This window comes from Echinops telfairi, unplaced genomic scaffold (genome assembly GCF_000313985.2).
Source record: "Echinops telfairi isolate 266 unplaced genomic scaffold, ASM31398v2 ScPeMD7_41;HRSCAF=154, whole genome shotgun sequence".
Lineage (NCBI taxonomy): Eukaryota > Metazoa > Chordata > Mammalia > Afrosoricida > Tenrecidae > Echinops > Echinops telfairi.
The window spans coordinates 1439332-1456217 of NW_022103939.1; the positions used below are offsets into that span (position 1 = coordinate 1439332).

Consider the following 16886-nt stretch of genomic DNA (forward strand, 5'->3'; position numbering starts at 1 on the left):
TCAGTCTGATGGGGCACCAAGCCCTGGCCCCAAAGTCTATTTTTGGTATTCCCTGGGGACTTCGTTGCTCTGTTCCCCTTGCTGTTCTTTTCCACACCCTGTGTTTTGTCTCGGTGTGGTGGGACCAGATTGGGCACAATTCCCACACTGTGTCTCCAGTGTTGTCCCCTGTAGGGCTATGGGTCAATGAGGGATGTCGTGTCTCACAGTGGGGTGGTCATAAGGTCTTCTCTGTGGATTGGCTGCTCTGAGTGGGAATATCATCAAGGCTTGGTGGGCCAGGATGTTCTCCACTCTCTTTTCCTCCCCCTTCATTTGCTCCCATGTGCCCTAATCAGAAATGTCCCTCTTCCAGAGCTGCAGCTTCAGTGCTGTCCTCTGAAATAAATTCTTCTCGGGGGAGGGGCTCGTGTCCACGTAGAACAACCAACTTTTTATGGAAAGTAATATGCCCTGGATAAGCAAAGCACTATCAAAGAAGTAGAACGAAGTAGGAAGGCTCACACTTCCTACTTTCAAAACTGCTCACACATCCATGGTAATGAAAATAGTCTGGTTCTGGTGCAATGACAGGCATAGAAACTAATGAAACAGAATTGAAAAGCCAGAAGAAAATCCATCTATTTCTGGACAGCTGCAATTGACAAAGGGCTAAGACGCGTTTAATGAGGAAGAGATAATCACTTTAACAAATGGCACTTGATAAGCTAGATATTCATTTGAGAAAGAAAAATTAAACAGGATTCATATCTCATGTCAGTTACAAACATGAACTCAAGAGGGATCAAATACCTAAAGGTAAATCCTAAAACCAAAGAGATTACCAATAAAAAAATAGGGACAAATTTAGGAGACTGAATACATGACATAAATACACTAACAAGTATATCTAAAAGTAGACACACAACAAGAGACAACATAGGTTACTCTAACCTTCTAAAAATTAGACATTTATAAACATCAAAAGATTTCACCAAAATGTTAAAAAGAGGATCCATAAAGAAAAATGTTGGTAAAAACATGTAAGACAAAGGACTAGTCTCAAAAAGTTCATAGAAAACGTCAACACCCTAACAACAAAAAGACAAATAATAAATTTTTAAAATGAACAAAAGACAAGGACAGTCACTTCACCAAAGAAAACATTCAGGTAGCCAACAGACACAAGAATAAATGATCATTAGTCATTAGAGAAATGCAAATCAAAATATAATAAAATATAATCTCACCCACATTAGCAGCAAAGTTAAAACAGAATAGAAATCATCAAATGCTAGTGAGGAAGTAAAGATATTTATGTTGCAAATGGGATTGTAATGCTAGTGAGATACTGTTAAAAATAAGATAGCGCTTCCTTAAAAATCGGAATACCACATGACTCAGCAACCTCACTCCTAGGTACATGTCCTAGAGAAATAGGGGTTGTGACATGAATATGCATGTTCACACTATGTTCACCAAAACACTGTTCACAATAGTAAAAAGATAAAATCTCTGGTATAGATACACACAGTGGAATACTATACAACATTAAAGAATAATTATGAATCTGTGAAACAACTCATAACATGGACAGATCTGGACAATATTATGGTGAGTGAAATAAAACAAACACAGAAGCACAAATATTGATGAAATCAATATCAAAATCAAGAAGAACTTTTCACATAAAAAATAAACTTCATCTGTACTGTTAGGATCCTTGGTGGACTGATAACCGTCTGTATGTTCCTTTTTTGTGTTTACTTATCTATACAAGATAGGCAGAATAGGCCATACAACTGGACCAGTGGTTCCTGGGAGGCATATGAGGGTAGGAAGTGGGGAAAGGTGAGCAGTGAGCCAATAACGATGGGTACAGCCCATAGTAATGGTTCTAAAATTGATGGCTAGGGGGGTGTAGCTTTTCTGGGTGTGTTAGATCAATTGTATTGTACCTAAGAGGAGTTTCAGAGAAGTGAAAGATGGGTATACATGACAGTGAGGCAGGAGGGAAAAAAGAGGAAAGGAGAAAAAAATATGGATATATGTACATATATAAATATATGTGTATTTTGTGTGTGTGTATGCAACAAGGAAGCAGATGGACTTTGGGCCTCTACTTAAATCTTACCTTGATATAAGAATGCTTTGTTCTAATAATGTGGCATTATCTGATACTCACTTTCTTGACACAACCCCTAAAGACAAAATAGGTACATAATCAAATGGGAAGAAAGCTGATGGTGCCACACTATTATTAAAAGATATAGCATCTGGGGGTCATAAAGACTTGTAGTTAAACAAGCAGTCCTCCAGCAAGGAAGCAACAAAGTCCACATGGAAGAAGCACACCAGCTTGTGTGATCATGAGGTGTTGATGGTAAAAGGTATCAAATGTTCAAAAATAAGCAATCAAATCAGTGTGAAGGAGCATGATGTAATGGACACACAAAAACCACGTGTAAGATAATTGGACAGTCCCTTTCAGAAGGGCCACACAGAAAGAGGAGGGGAGAAAATGTTCTAAAATTGATTGCGATAATGATTGTACAATTCTTCTTGTCATGATTGAACTATTGAAGTGTGTGATATGTGGATTAAATGCCAATAAAGCTGTTAAAAAATAATTACAGTCTCAGAAACTCACAGGGGCATTTTTACCCTGTCCTATAGAGTTTCTATGAGATCGATGGCAGTGTACGAAATCCTGCTTTTATTTGATGAGCAGTGACTAGAATATTAAAAGCTTGGGAGCAGACATCTAAGGTGTAATTATTGATCTCGCCCCATGAAAGGAAGAGTAAATGAAGGAAAACTGTAGACACATGTAAAGCATTAGTCCAGCGGATTAATGAGGCACGTGAACCCAGTCTCAACAGCTTTGAGCAAGAGGAATGAGATTATGCCTACTTAGCCAACTGCTTTGAAAGTGATCTCATTAGAAATCCAGAGTATACACGGTGGGAAATGTGAAAGAAACTCAAAATCTTAAAAGTGCAAAGTTTACTTGTTGATAGAGATGGGAGGATCACCAAGATTATGAACTTTTGTCACTCATCAGCCTAGAACGAAACTCAAATTTGTGGCTCAATTGTCAGACAAATAATAGGCAGATATCTATAAAGTGAATAGTATTAATAGAGAAGTAAACACTTCTTAGAATAAGCAACCATGTGAGATTAAAAAAAGGCAATATTTGCCTAAGGGCAAAGTTCAGTAGGCAGAAGGGTTTACGAAAGAAAAATGGATGAAAGCAGGGAAACATAGGGAGGGAGGGGATAAGTGATACTACATAACGGGGATCAAATTCAAGGATACAAGACACAATTTATGAGTTGATAAGCATATTTACTAATAACACAGGTTACAAATAGCTAAAAATGAATAGGTGAAAAAAAGTCATTTAGGAAACTGCAACAAGAAATATACAGTTACGTAAATGTTATTTTGGTTCCTAACTTTAGCTAAAGTGAAGTAACGATTTTGTGAGTGCATTAGAAGATTCTCGGGCAGACAGCTCTATTAAAACTGCCACTGTGACCAAAGCTAGGAGAGGACAACTTCAGAGCAATACCATTCTAAACGGAAGGAGAAAATCCTACTGAAGCTCTGAAACTTAAACTGATGGGAGGAATGGTTATAAAAACATATTCTTCTAATACAAAATTGTGTATCGCACAAGTAGAAGTATAAAGTATTATCTAACAATACAAAGTAAGGAAAATAGGTTTAGGTAGCTGTATTTGACACTAGCATACAAAGAAGAGAGTCCCTCTGAGACGAGAAAGGAGGGCGCTCTGCCACACACTTCTACATGGTAGACTCGTAGAAGAGAGAGAAACGGTGCTTTTATTTCGATCAGAATGAAATAGGAATTCAAAATGGGGCAAATTTTCCAATGGAAGGGAAAAATATATATGTATGTATTTCTAAAGTACATGTACCACTTTCTCTGCCCCAACCCACTCACAACACCCCCACCACTCACCAAAAACAATGGATAGCAAAAGGGATAACATTTATATTTATGTCTGTATCAAAAATGAGACTCAAAGAAATAAAGAAAGAAGAGAGCTATGCACATTTATAAAATCTCTTTTCTTTTTAGAAGTTGAATTAATATTTTAGAAGACTATCTTCATCTATATTACATATAGAAATATACATGCATACAAACACACACAAACATGACAGGTACCTGAAATCGCTGTAAATATCGAGTGTGAAAAGGAGCCCTAGTAGCACTGTCTGGTAAGCGTTTGATTGCTGACTGAAAGGCTGGTGATTTAAAATCTGTGGAAGAAACATGAGGCTGTCTCCTCCTAACCTCCTATAACAATGGTTCTCAACCTGTGGGTCGCGATCCCTTTGGGGATTGAAGGACCTTTTCATAGGGGTCGCCCAATTCATAACAGTAGCAAAATTACAGTTATGAAGTAGCAATGAAAATAATTTTATGGTAGGGGGATCACCACAACATGAGGAACTGTATTAAAGGGTCGCGGCATTAGGAAGATTGAGAATCACAGTCCTATAAGGATATGAAAACCTTGGAAGCCCTCTATAGGGTCACTGTAAGTTAGAATCAGTTCCATAATACTTGAGTTTTGGGTTTCATACACATGAAAGTTGAGTTCTCTCAGAACTCTAGAGCCTGAGTGTTGCCAACAGTTAACACATTCGTCGGTAAGCAAAAGGATGGCGTTGTGAGTTCACCTAGAGGTTCCTCAGAAGAAAGGCCTGGCCATCTACTTCTGAAAAGGTAGCCCCTAGAAAACTTATAAAGCATGACTTTACTCTGGCGTCACATATGGGGTCTCTGTAAATCACAGTCAACTCAAATAGGTTATTTTAATAACGAAAAGTTGGAATATTTAAATTAAAAAGTAATTCTATAAAGTGGACTCAAGGTGGGAACTTTTTAATCTCTGAGAAAGTTCACATCTTTCTGGCAAGCTTCCGGCCCCTTAAATATCTGTCTTAGACACTCCCTTTGCACTGCAGTGTAATTCATCAGCTCCCTGCTCTAACCACTGATGCTGTGACCAATTCCTTGCAACCAAGTAATGCCTCACTTCAGTCAGACCTAGTATCTGTAGCTTCATGCCTAACTCCATGGCAAGGGACACCCCCAGCAACTAATTTTACATTCATGCCTACACAACTAGGGGGAATATTATTTTATCCCCTTGAGAAGACAGTTCTGGGATGCATCGTATAAAGCTTTTTAGTTGGTCCCGTCGAGGTTGGCCACCAGTCTCTGGGGGTGGTGTGCAACAGGCTCAGAATCCCTTGCATTAGATTTTCATCGATTCCTGTTTTACTCTTTTTTCTTGTACTCTCGCTCCATAGATAATATTTCTAAAAAACCAGCCCCAAACCCAGCCTTTGTCTGAGGCAGGTGGTTTTGGGGGAGGAAACTGGGTTTAACCTCTCCTATCCATACTAAAAATATTTTACTCCCGTGCCTCAGTGTTGAATTTGAGGTACTATTTCCCAGGAAATTTATTAGATCTTGTTTCCTTATATAATATTATTATGCAAAATTATAATAAATTATATAATTACTCATTTATTTATTTTAAAACTCAAGACCTTTTCAAGGTCCAAGTTCTCCAAATAGAAGAGATAACAATAGGGAAATTGACCCTGGATCATTTTATCTTCCAAATACCAAACAAAAAGTGGATCAACTTTGACCAAGAAAGCAAACATTTAAAACATATCTAGCCTTAAAATGAAAAAGAATTAATATTGGTGTTACCTGTTGTACTTCCAACAGATCAACAAGGGAAAACACATTTCCATTCCACAGTAAAAAAAATGACCATAGATTAATAAAACTTTTGAAAATATGCGTAATCAAGAAAGGACAGGCAAAGTAAGACTTTCCTTTCCATGTTTTCTAAGATTTTCTCCAGTTCCCACAGAAAATACCCAAAGACAATTTTCCCAATATCTACTATGCTCGGCTACAAATAAGCATTCGCTTCATGGTTTTAGTTTAAAAATTACTTTTAACTTTGACAACAATCTCACCAATAAAGTAAATATAAACTAAATACAGGCAACAGGTAGGTAATATTTTAAAGCACATGGACTCCAAGATACTACACTTTAATCCCACTGGAATTAGATGGAAAAAAGAGAGTCACCTTCACATCCCAGTGAAAAGCTACTCTGTACTATCACAGCACCTTAGAGTGAGTGCCTTAAAATTCTTTCAGAATCTGATACATATTTGTCAATTAAAGTAGTGATCTCATTAACACTTGCTGGGGCTTTTTCCCTATTCATTCTGATGGATGAAATATTAGAATTTCAGCTAGGCAGTACTCTCTTCCTCTACCATTATTTCTCCAGCATCTTACTTGGTGTCTGGTTTTCTAGTTAGAGCAAAAGCACCTCTTAGTCAATGATCAAAGATTGTATTTCTCCTCCTGTACGATGGGTTCTTTGCTTCAAGAAGCTCTGAAATATCCACCATTCTCAGCCTATATAATTGAGTTGTTGAGCTTACTTTAAGCCTCTATTTATAGACTTAAAGCTGGCACTGCACTAAAAAAAATGTGTACTACACTGTAGCTGGTACTGCACTCTAAAAAAGTTTGACTTCTTTTTCTGTAATTTCAATAGTCTAAAATTCTTCTTTAAATACTAGCGATCTTGCCTACAGAATAGGTGTATTTTTCAATGAATTATGTCTTTATTATTTTATTTCTATAAAATAATGGAAAGCTCAAGAATCTTTCTGGGTTGAAACATCATATATCTTTCAAGTTTTACCCCTTTAGTTCAATTCATCACCGAGAAAGCATAAATAGTATTCCTTTAGCTTAATGTATTCCCGTGTGTGGGCCCAGGATCCGAGTTCCACACTAGGCCCTGAATGTGTTTGGTGTCTCTATGTGGAGACCCTAAAAAAATGACCTTGCACAGGTTTATAACAAAATAACTGTGATATAAAATTGACCTTTGTAACTATGACCATTGAAAATTTGCATAATCATTTCATTGCAACAGAATATATTCAAATGCTAAAAATGGTCAAGACCAGCAGGAGAATAGTCTCTAAGTGTTCTTACAAGAATGAATGAATCTCGAAGTCCATATACCTTTTACATTTTGAACTTCCATCTCTCCTTTTCCCTTGAAGTGTCTCAGAATTGGAGATATTGCTTTCTTTACAAATTCCCCCAAGCCTACAAGGAAGCATCAAGTCCTTTTGTTCACATGTAAGGCTTCTACAGAGTGACTGTAAATTACATTTTGAAGTTACCTCATCCTCCCTAACTGCTCTTCTCCACAAACAATCCGTAGCTCCCATTCTCCTTTAAAACCCAAAAAGAAATACACATATGCCTTGTGATTGTGCGCTGACATAATAAGCAGTACTGCACACTCACTGCCTTGACCGTGGACAAGTTTCATTTGTTCTTAATTATTCTCCACATGGAAACACCCTATCCCATCTTCCATTAGTTGCGTGTATATTTTTCAACATGTATATATATAAAATGTCCATAATCACTGTATTGGGTATGGAGAGTAGCTATCATTAATGCCATTTCATAGGGGATTTGCCTTGTTTTTAAACTAGCAAGACCAATAAGGAGTCCTGTCTTAGTCTCGCTGTTCAAGGGTAAACTTCTTTGGCAGATAATCTGTCGATATGACATATATCTAACTCTAATCAATTTCATCAGCAGCTGAATATATTTAGCATTCATTCCTCATATCCACCACTGCTAGAATATCAGATAGGTTCCTGACTAGCACCAATGGTTATGGGTCCTTCCTTCGCCACCTATATTTGGTTATTTTTTCTCGAAACTCCTTGGTTTTTACTCCATAAACGATAGGATTGAGCATTGGTGGGATGAGGAAGTAGAGGTTGCCAAGAATGGTGTGGACATGGGGTGGAATTCCTCGGCCAAAGCGGTGAGTTAGAAAAGAGAAAAGTGAGGGTGTGTAAGAGATAAGCATGACACATATGTGTGTGGTGCAGGTATTGACTGCTTTGTGGTGGGCTTCTTTAGAAGAGAGTCGCATGATAGCCTGGATGATTAGCACATAAGATGAGCCAATAGCAGAGAGGTCCAGCCCAACCACCAACATGGCCACGGCCAGACCATACATTCGGTTGACTGTGGTGTCCACACACACCATCTTCACCACAGCCATGTGCTCACAGTAGGTGGTGGGTATGACACGATGGGCATGAAAAGTCATTCCCTGGAGTAGGATTGGCATGGGGAGAATGAAGAGAACAGCTCTCACCAAACTCACCAGGCCAATAAGCCCAATGCGACTGTTGGAAAGGATAGTGGCGTAGCGTAGGGGTTCACAAATAGCCACGTAGCGGTCAAAGGCCATAGTCATCAGGACAGCAGACTGCATGACAGAGATGGAGTGGATGAAAAACAGTTGAACCAGACAACCCACATAGCTTATCTCACTCTGGCCAAACCAGAAGATGCACAGCACTTTAGGGACGGTGGTGGTGGACATGCCCAGGTCGGTGAGGGCCAACATGCAGAGGAGCAGGAACATGGGCTTGTGCAAGGAACGCTCTGTGGAGATGATGAAGAGGATGGTGCTGTTTCCAAGAACAGTCAGGAAGTACAAGGATGAGAAGGGGATGGAGATCCATTTGTGTTTGTCCTCCATTCCAGGAATGCCTTGGAGAATGAAGAAAGTAGGATGGCCCTGGGTGACATTGCAAGCAGTCATGGTGGTACCCTAGTTCAATTAAGAGGAGCAATATAAAGAAATTACATGAACTTCAATTTTTTTTTTCAGTAAGAGTAACCACATGGAAAAGTAAAGTTGAAATGTTAAGATAAATGATTCTGAATCAGGATTAGATTAGGGTTAATGTTAGAAATTAGACTCACACTAGATTTAGATCTTGGTTTAATGTATAGTTTCATGTTAGAGTTGGGGCTAGCATTAAGCTTAGCCAAATGTTAGCCAAAGTAAAAATCTTACATGAGATCACCATTATAAAAATCCAAAAGATTTTCACAATAAAATAAATATTCTTTGAGGGTGTCCAATGTTGGGAAGAGACAGGAGGGTGAATCAACCAAAGCAGTGGTCCTCAACCTTCCTCATGCTACGGCCCTTTCATGCAGCTCCTCATGTTGTGGTGACCCCCCAACCATAACATTATTTTCATTGCTACTTCATAACTGTCATTTTGCTGCTGTTATGAATCGGGCAATACCTGTGAAAGGGTCGTTTGACCCCCAAAGGGGTTGCGACCCATAGGTTGAGAACCGCTGAACTAGAGGATAGGCACATTAACTTGAATGAGGGTAAATGTGATATATGTTAAGAGGGTGTTTCATAAACAGTGATGAAGACAAAGGAATTCAAGAGTTAAAGGCAACAAAAGTGAATACTATCATATACATAGCCTAAAATAATGGTTAATGAGTGGATGCATGTATAGCTAGACAGGAAGCTAAGCAGGTGTAGCAAGGAAAATGGAATGACATTTATATATTTACCTAAGCTGTAAAAATAGAGCATTTGGGGGGCAGTTGTGCAAACTTCTTATGCTTAACCAAACGCCTTGAGGGATTAGTCACTGAGACAGGGGACTGGGGCCCATAATCTCAGGAGCAGCAGGGTCAGTTGGAATAACATAGTCCACAAAGATGACGGCCTAAATCCTGCTTTGATGAGTAATGACTGGGATCGTGAAAGCTTGTGAACAATCATATAAGGTACACTATCGGTCCTTCCGCATCTGGGGCAAAGAAGAGGGAAGAAAACATTTAAAAACAAAAAACACCCTGGAAAAAATGCAGTGGATTAATGGGCTCCATGAACCTCGTGTGCCTCATTGTGAGGGCACAATTCTGATACAAGAACTGGATGGTGCCTCACTACCACTAATGACCACTTTAAATGGATCACATTAGGTCTTGGATAACAAGGGAGAAAATGAGGAACAAAACCCAAAATCATAACAAAGGACCAGGCTTACTTGTTGGATCAAGACTGGTAGAACTCCCAAAACTAAGGCCCGTATCATCCTTTGATTGTCAGTCAAATAATAGGTAGGCTTATAAGGTGAACAATTATATTAAGGAGGTAAACATTTCTTAGAATTATTAACAATGTAAGACAAAAGGGCAACATTTTTCCAAGGAGAAATTTCAGACGGCAGAAAGGTAGAATGTAAGTAGGGAAACACAGAGAGTAATTGGTGTAAGTGATAATATATCATGGGGATCACAATTAATGACATGAAGTAAAACATGTATGAATTGTTGGATGAAATATTTCATCTGTAAACTTTCACCAATTCACCTTTATAGGAGTAGAAATTCTCTTTACCCTGTTGAGCTGCTGAGGGATTCAAATTGCTGAGTTTGTGCTCAACATGTAACCCACTATGCTATCAAGGTGCCTCAACACACAATAAAAAGTTGCAAAACAACAATCTGAAATCATAGTTAAAATCTGGAAAAACAGTGAGTTAGTTAATTGTGCCAGCCTGGCCGATAATCACATGTGGGGGCTAATTGAAAGGTGGAGGGATAAATGGGTGGTGAAGCCTCGCCTTTCTAGTTCTCGGGTCTCTTGCTTTGTGATGGTCGCACCAGGGTGCAGCTGCCTTAGCAGCTCCTTGCTTCAGCTTGCAAGATTGACTTCCTACAAGACATCCCCCAGGAGAAGCCACATGGACATATCCTGATGCAGCCCTGGGTGCTGGAGCAGCAATGTGGAGGGAGACGCCTGCTAGTGCTGAGATGCTTGTTCGTTCACTGACTCAGCTTTCCTCCTGGAGTCAGCATCATTGCCTCTGTTTTGTGAGGTGGAGGACTTTGTGGACTGGTGTTGGGTTAATGGGTTAATGTTGGACTTGTGGGCTTGGGCAGCATTGGGTTGGGATGTTTTCGTGATGCAAATTTTCTTTACATAAAACTCTCTCTTATACATGAGTTGCTGTGGATTTGTTTCTCCAAAGTACCCAGACTGACACAAACAGCATTTCCTTACAACACAAATCCAGATCTATTCCAGGCCATATTTAGTCAGAAAAACATAGTAAAGCAAAATTTACCTCCATACCATTGTAAGAAATATATATGTTTTCCTTTTTCTTCATTTATTCAACTTGTATTTTTAAGCTCACTCTAAGACTTATAAACAATCCACTAAAATTCAGTCATAAGTTCTGGAGCATTCCTATTTCCCCTTTTCAAAAAGATTATTATTTTGGAGTTAATACATATGTCATGTCATTCAATAGTTCAGTCATGTCAATATTTTTTATCTAAGGGTTGAGACTAAAGAGTTTATGGAGAAAAAGGTATAGCATAAAATATCCAGCTACAAAGAAGCTTAGATAGCAATATTAATATTTAACAGGATGTATTTCTAATGAATGTTTCATACAGAGAAAACTACCTAATTATTCATTAATAAAATATAGCTTCAAATATGTGACATATTAAATATGGATTTGTATTCACTTAAAGAACACAATTTTAAACCTGTGAAACAAAAATAAAAGGAGAAAGTGCCAAATTTTAACATAACTCTCTGAGGAACCAAATGATCAAATAATCAAGGAGAGAGTTTATAAAAAGATAACTACGGTTTTGAATTTTGCATAGAATTAAATGTTTATAGTAGAATTCAGCATTGACAAGTGAAAGAATACATTTGTAGCAGATATATAACTTTAGCAGAAAATAGAGTAATATTAACACCCAAACTCATTGTTATCCAAGACGTTCCCACAAAATGAATCTCATAGAGTTCATTTTATCTTCCAGTAACAAAGTGGGGCAGGAATAGGCAGTAAGTGGATGTTGGTAATATTTACATGAAATGGTTTTTGCAATTAATTTTATTGAATTGTAAACATGAAAAGAGTGAATTGACAAGTGTTGTGCTCTTCATATTTTTACAATAAACAAATAAAGACTAAGAAAATAAAGAAGACTAGTCAAACTGAAACATTTCTTTTGATCTAAGAAAAATGAATTTTTAAAAAGAAAGATTTGCAATGTACTCTAGTTTCAGCATAATACCCACAACTATCCCACATTCTAATTACAGTAATACAACTATGTGAATATACATGTTTTATGAAAACAGCCCCTGGTGGACCTGAGGAGGATGCCTAACAGATTATTTTAAGAATAAACAAATTGCCTTATCTTACAAATAAAATAGGTATATCTATGGACAGAAAGTAACGGGAATGAAAGGTGGTGAATCTGCCTCCCTGTTCCAACACCATCCAGTTATGTATACTGGGAAGCCATTCTGATGTTCCCTCTAAGCTCTTTTGATATAATGTGCTATGCAGTACTATATTCAAGTGTTTATGTTCTCCCCCAGCCCTATCCCATTAGCATTAAAAATTAAAATAAAATCCAGAGCTGCTGGGCAATAGTTTTGCCCACACCAATTTAAATCCTTGCTACCCTAACTCTACTCCACAGGAGAAAGATGAGGCTTTCTACTCCTGGGAAGAGTTACAGTCTCAGAAACCCGCCGAGGCAGTTCTACCCTGCCCCATGGGGTCACTCTTATTTGGAATGGATTTGATGGCAGTGAGAGAGACCTTCAACTCCTGTATCTGAAGGTCTTCTTTCAAGATAGCATGGCCACTTCCTAGATGTTAAAGAGCCCCTGGGTCCGGTCAGTGTGACTACAATCTAATAGATGTGTCGCACATATCTCACAAAGCTTCCATATGAAAGTTCTATGCACATGAGAATAGAATTGGAGAGAAAAACAAGAGGATTCCTGGGGAAGGGAAGCAGGGAGCACCAAATGCATATTCGCCCCTGACATGGAATGTCAATGAAGACTGACCTAAAGAGAAGGATCGTGTGCTCTTCTGTGCCTGTGGTTTCATGAGGGAAGGGCATTGAGAAGCAAGGAGAGCGGTGTCCTTACTGTAGAAAGACTCTCATTATGATATTCGAAGTAATATTACTCTTTTACTCATCAAATACATTGAGTCTGCCATCAATACCTGTTTTATTTTGTTTTACTTTGAGTTAATCACTTGCTCTGCCTCGATGCCCTTCCCCTCCTAAAATGTACATACCCTGGGGAGGAGAAGTTGATGCCAGGCATCGATAAGTCACTGGAAAAGCCTTCCTCACTTTCTCCAAAGAAGAATGCTAAAAATCAAGACCTAAGAGAAGGTAGACCCTGTTGATGAGAACTGTACAACCTGGGTGAGAAGGAAGAAGGTGACAGGATGCTGGACACCTGAAGTCCCAAGGGAAGGACAATGGGATGCCACCATAAAGCCCACAACCACTTACCTGAAAGTGGGACAATAAGAAAATGGGAGGCTGAATACAGACACCTTCTGCAAATGTGTCTGTGTGAGTACGTACACATGTATGTAGATATATCTTAACAGACATCCATATGGATTGTTCAGAGTATCCTCATGGACCGACATCTCTCCACTCCTCTCACCTTTGGGCACATAGACTCCATGGTAAAGCCCCTTAAGTAACCTAATAAAAGGTCCCCATGGTAGACAGATTTAGGTCTTTGAATTCCCATCTCACCCCTAAAAGTCCCACTACTATTACATATAAAATTTCCCTGGGGGTTTCATTGAACTCCCAAGGGATGGAATAGGTTGACTTTGGAGATTCTGGGAACATTCCACTGTGTGATGGTCCTGAAGGAGTTTACAGAGAACAGTGAAGCTAAAACTGAATCTGGAATTGAGACCCGGCAATTTGGACATCCCGTGGACTCTCACTCCCAAACATGTAGCCTTGTTGAAACTAGGAGTCAGAAGTATCACACCTGTGAACAAATGAGAAAACAATTCCTGTTAAAATTTGTGTTTGAAGTCTCAGATTGCTATTTCTAACTTACTTCTGATTTTCTCTCTCTCTCAAATTATTTCTAGTCTGGTGGCTTTATGCCAGATATTTCCCAGGGCATTTTCTGCAATTTATCATTGTCCCCAAATTCTTCCCCACTGGCTGCAAGCTATTCCCAGTTTCTATATGCAAATGTGACCAGATTCCTTCTTTTATAACTTGGATAAAGCAAATTCTTAAAGGTAATCCAAAATACTTCTCAATGTCCACATATGAAGCCCAGATTCGGTAAAACTGTATAGACAACAGCTGCATTAGTAGAGTCAAAATGCATGGCAGGGAAACTGGTGGGAAATGGGAACCTAACAATACTGAGTACAAGGAAGGAGACATATCCTGGAATTGATTGCCATGATAGTTGCACATCTCTTACGAGTGTTATTGAACTATCGAAATGTATGGTTTGTCAATTAAATGTAGGTGAAACTGGTAAAAAATAAACAATTAAAAAAAACTAAGCAAAGAACTACAAAATTTCAGAGGAAGGCAAGTATGATCTATATAACCTCATCTTCTATAAGTAATTTTCACAACTTGGGTAAATATTATTAAGCATGGAGACATTTAAAAATTAAATTCATAGACTGTACATTATTTGGTGAAAAGCATACTTCTTTGGGGGATTATATATATCATTAAATATTTTTGGCCCAGTCATATGTGCCCACAGACAGAAAACTTTGCAAGCCCACTGCAAACTGCCCATAATAAGAGAAAACCATCCCAAAGTCATGAGAAGACTAGAGAGAAACAGTCATTCACAGAACCAAATAAAAGATCGTAGTGTAGAAAACACTCTGCCTACAAACGGCTACTTCAGAAGACTGTTCAGAAGCAGGTGTCAATCAGAGGAGAGTACAGTTAGAGAGGTGAGTGGCAAAGTAAATGCTCTGCAAAAATCAATACATAAATTCAAGAGTCAATAAATATGCAATTATGCATGCATCCAGGTAGAAAGTATCCCAGAGCTCTCCCCAGCAGCAAGCCATAGTTCTAAAAACGTGCAGAAATCGGCACACAGTTTCTTTCCTATCTTCTGTTTCCTCTCTGTGGTGACATGGTCCTGATGGGTGACAAAGGCAGGTAGCGATCCCTTCCTTCTAAACAGTAACTAGCTGCTGTTGAGCAGATGCCAACTCAAGGTGACCCCTGTGTGCCAGATCTCCATAGGGTTTTCAATGGCTGACTTTCAGAAGCATATCTTTAGGGCTTCCTTGCACGGCATCTCTGGATGCACTCAAACCTGGAAGCTTTCAGATAGCAGGCAAGCATGTCAGCAGTCATTTGCACAGACAAAGGACCATTTCCTCCTAGTCCTCAGTTTTATACACATGGTCCTATCTGATCTCTGAAGACAATGTTATAAAGAATTTTTGCTCGGGCAGTCATGCGCTACTATAAATAATTTGTTAATGAGAATGTTTGGGTTTCCTCCTTTATGACTCTTAACGTTTTGTGTTGTTTAAAATTTTTTCTTCTTTTTAAATTTTTTTAACCATTTTATTAAGGGCTCATACAACTCTTATCACAATCCATGCATACATCAATTGTGTAAAACACATTTGTACATTTATTGCCCTCATCATTCTCAAATCACTTGCTCTCCACTTAAGGTCCTGGCATCAGCTCTTTATTTTTCCCCTCCCTCCCCACTTCTCCCACCCTCATGAACCCTTGATAATTTATAATTTATTATTTTGTCATATCTTGCACTATCCGACATCTCCCTTCACCCACTTTTCTGTTGTCCATCCACCAGGGAGGAGGTTATATGTAGAACCTTGTAATCGGTTCCCACTTTCCACCCCAACCTCCCTCCACCCTCCCAGTACCACCACTCTCACCACTGGTCCTGAAGGGATCATCCACCCTGGATTCCCTGTGTTTCCAGTTCCAACCTGTACCAATGTACATCCTCTTGGCTAGTAGAATTGCAATCATGATAGGGCGGCTGGAGGGGGGGTGGGGGGGGTGGAGCATGTAGGAACTAAAAGAAAGTTGCATGTTCCATCGTTGCTACATTGCAACCTGACTGGCTCATCTCCTCCCCAAGACCCTTCTGTAAGGAGATGTCCAGTAGCCTACAAATGGGCTTTGGGTCTCCACTCTGCACTCTCCCGCTCATTCACAATGATATGATTTTTTGTTCTGATGATGCCTGATACCTGATCTCTTCGACACCTCGTGATCACACAAGTTGGTGTGATTCTTCCATGTGGGCTTTGTTGCTTCTGAGCTAGATGGCCACTTGCTTACCTTCAAGCCTATAAGACCCCAGATGCTATATCTTTTGATAGCCGGGCACCATCAGCTTTCTTCACCACATTTGCTTATTCACCTGCTTTGTCTTCAGCAGTTGTGTCGGGAAGGTGAACATCATAGAATGCCAGTTAAATAGAAAAAAGTATTCTTGCATTGAGGGAGTACTTGAGTGGAGGCCCAATGTCCTTCTGCTACCTTAATACTAAACCTATACATATATGCACATAGATTTCCCCATCCTCATATATAAATATATTTCCATATGTGCATGCCTTTATTTAGACCTCTATAAATGACCTTTGCTTCCTAGCTCTTTCCTCTATTTCCTTTGACTTCCCTCTTGTTCCACTATCATGCTAGACTTCATTTGGGTTTCAGTAATTCCTCTCGGTTACATTACCCTTGATCATGCCCTACCAGACCTCCTACACCCTCCTCACTACGAATTTGGATCACTTGTTGTTCCCTTGTCCCTGGGATTTTTAACACCACTATCTTTCCCCGCACCTTCCCCTCTCCCATATCCCCCAGAACTGTTAGTCCCGCTGTTTTCTCCTCCAGATTGTTCATCCAGCCTATCTTTTTTTAGACAGATCTGGGGAGATAAGAACATGCACAAAAATAAGACAGACCAAAACATAGCAACAAAATAAAACAAAACACCAGCACCAACAACAACAAGCTAATGAACAGAACAAAACAAAACAAAGCAACAAGAAAGAAGAGCTTGTAGTTAGTTTAGGGACTCTT

General features: G+C 39.1%; 1 protein-coding gene across 1 annotated transcript; it reads right to left on the reverse strand.

Moving 5' to 3' along the window:
• Positions 1 to 7767: 7767 nt before the first annotated feature.
• On the reverse strand, positions 7768 to 8715 carry LOC101663277 (putative olfactory receptor 52P1). Its single transcript, XM_013008439.1, has one exon. It carries the CDS (start codon positions 8713 to 8715, stop codon positions 7768 to 7770), a length of 948 nt encoding a protein of 315 aa, XP_012863893.1.
• Positions 8716 to 16886: the final 8171 nt, after the last annotated feature.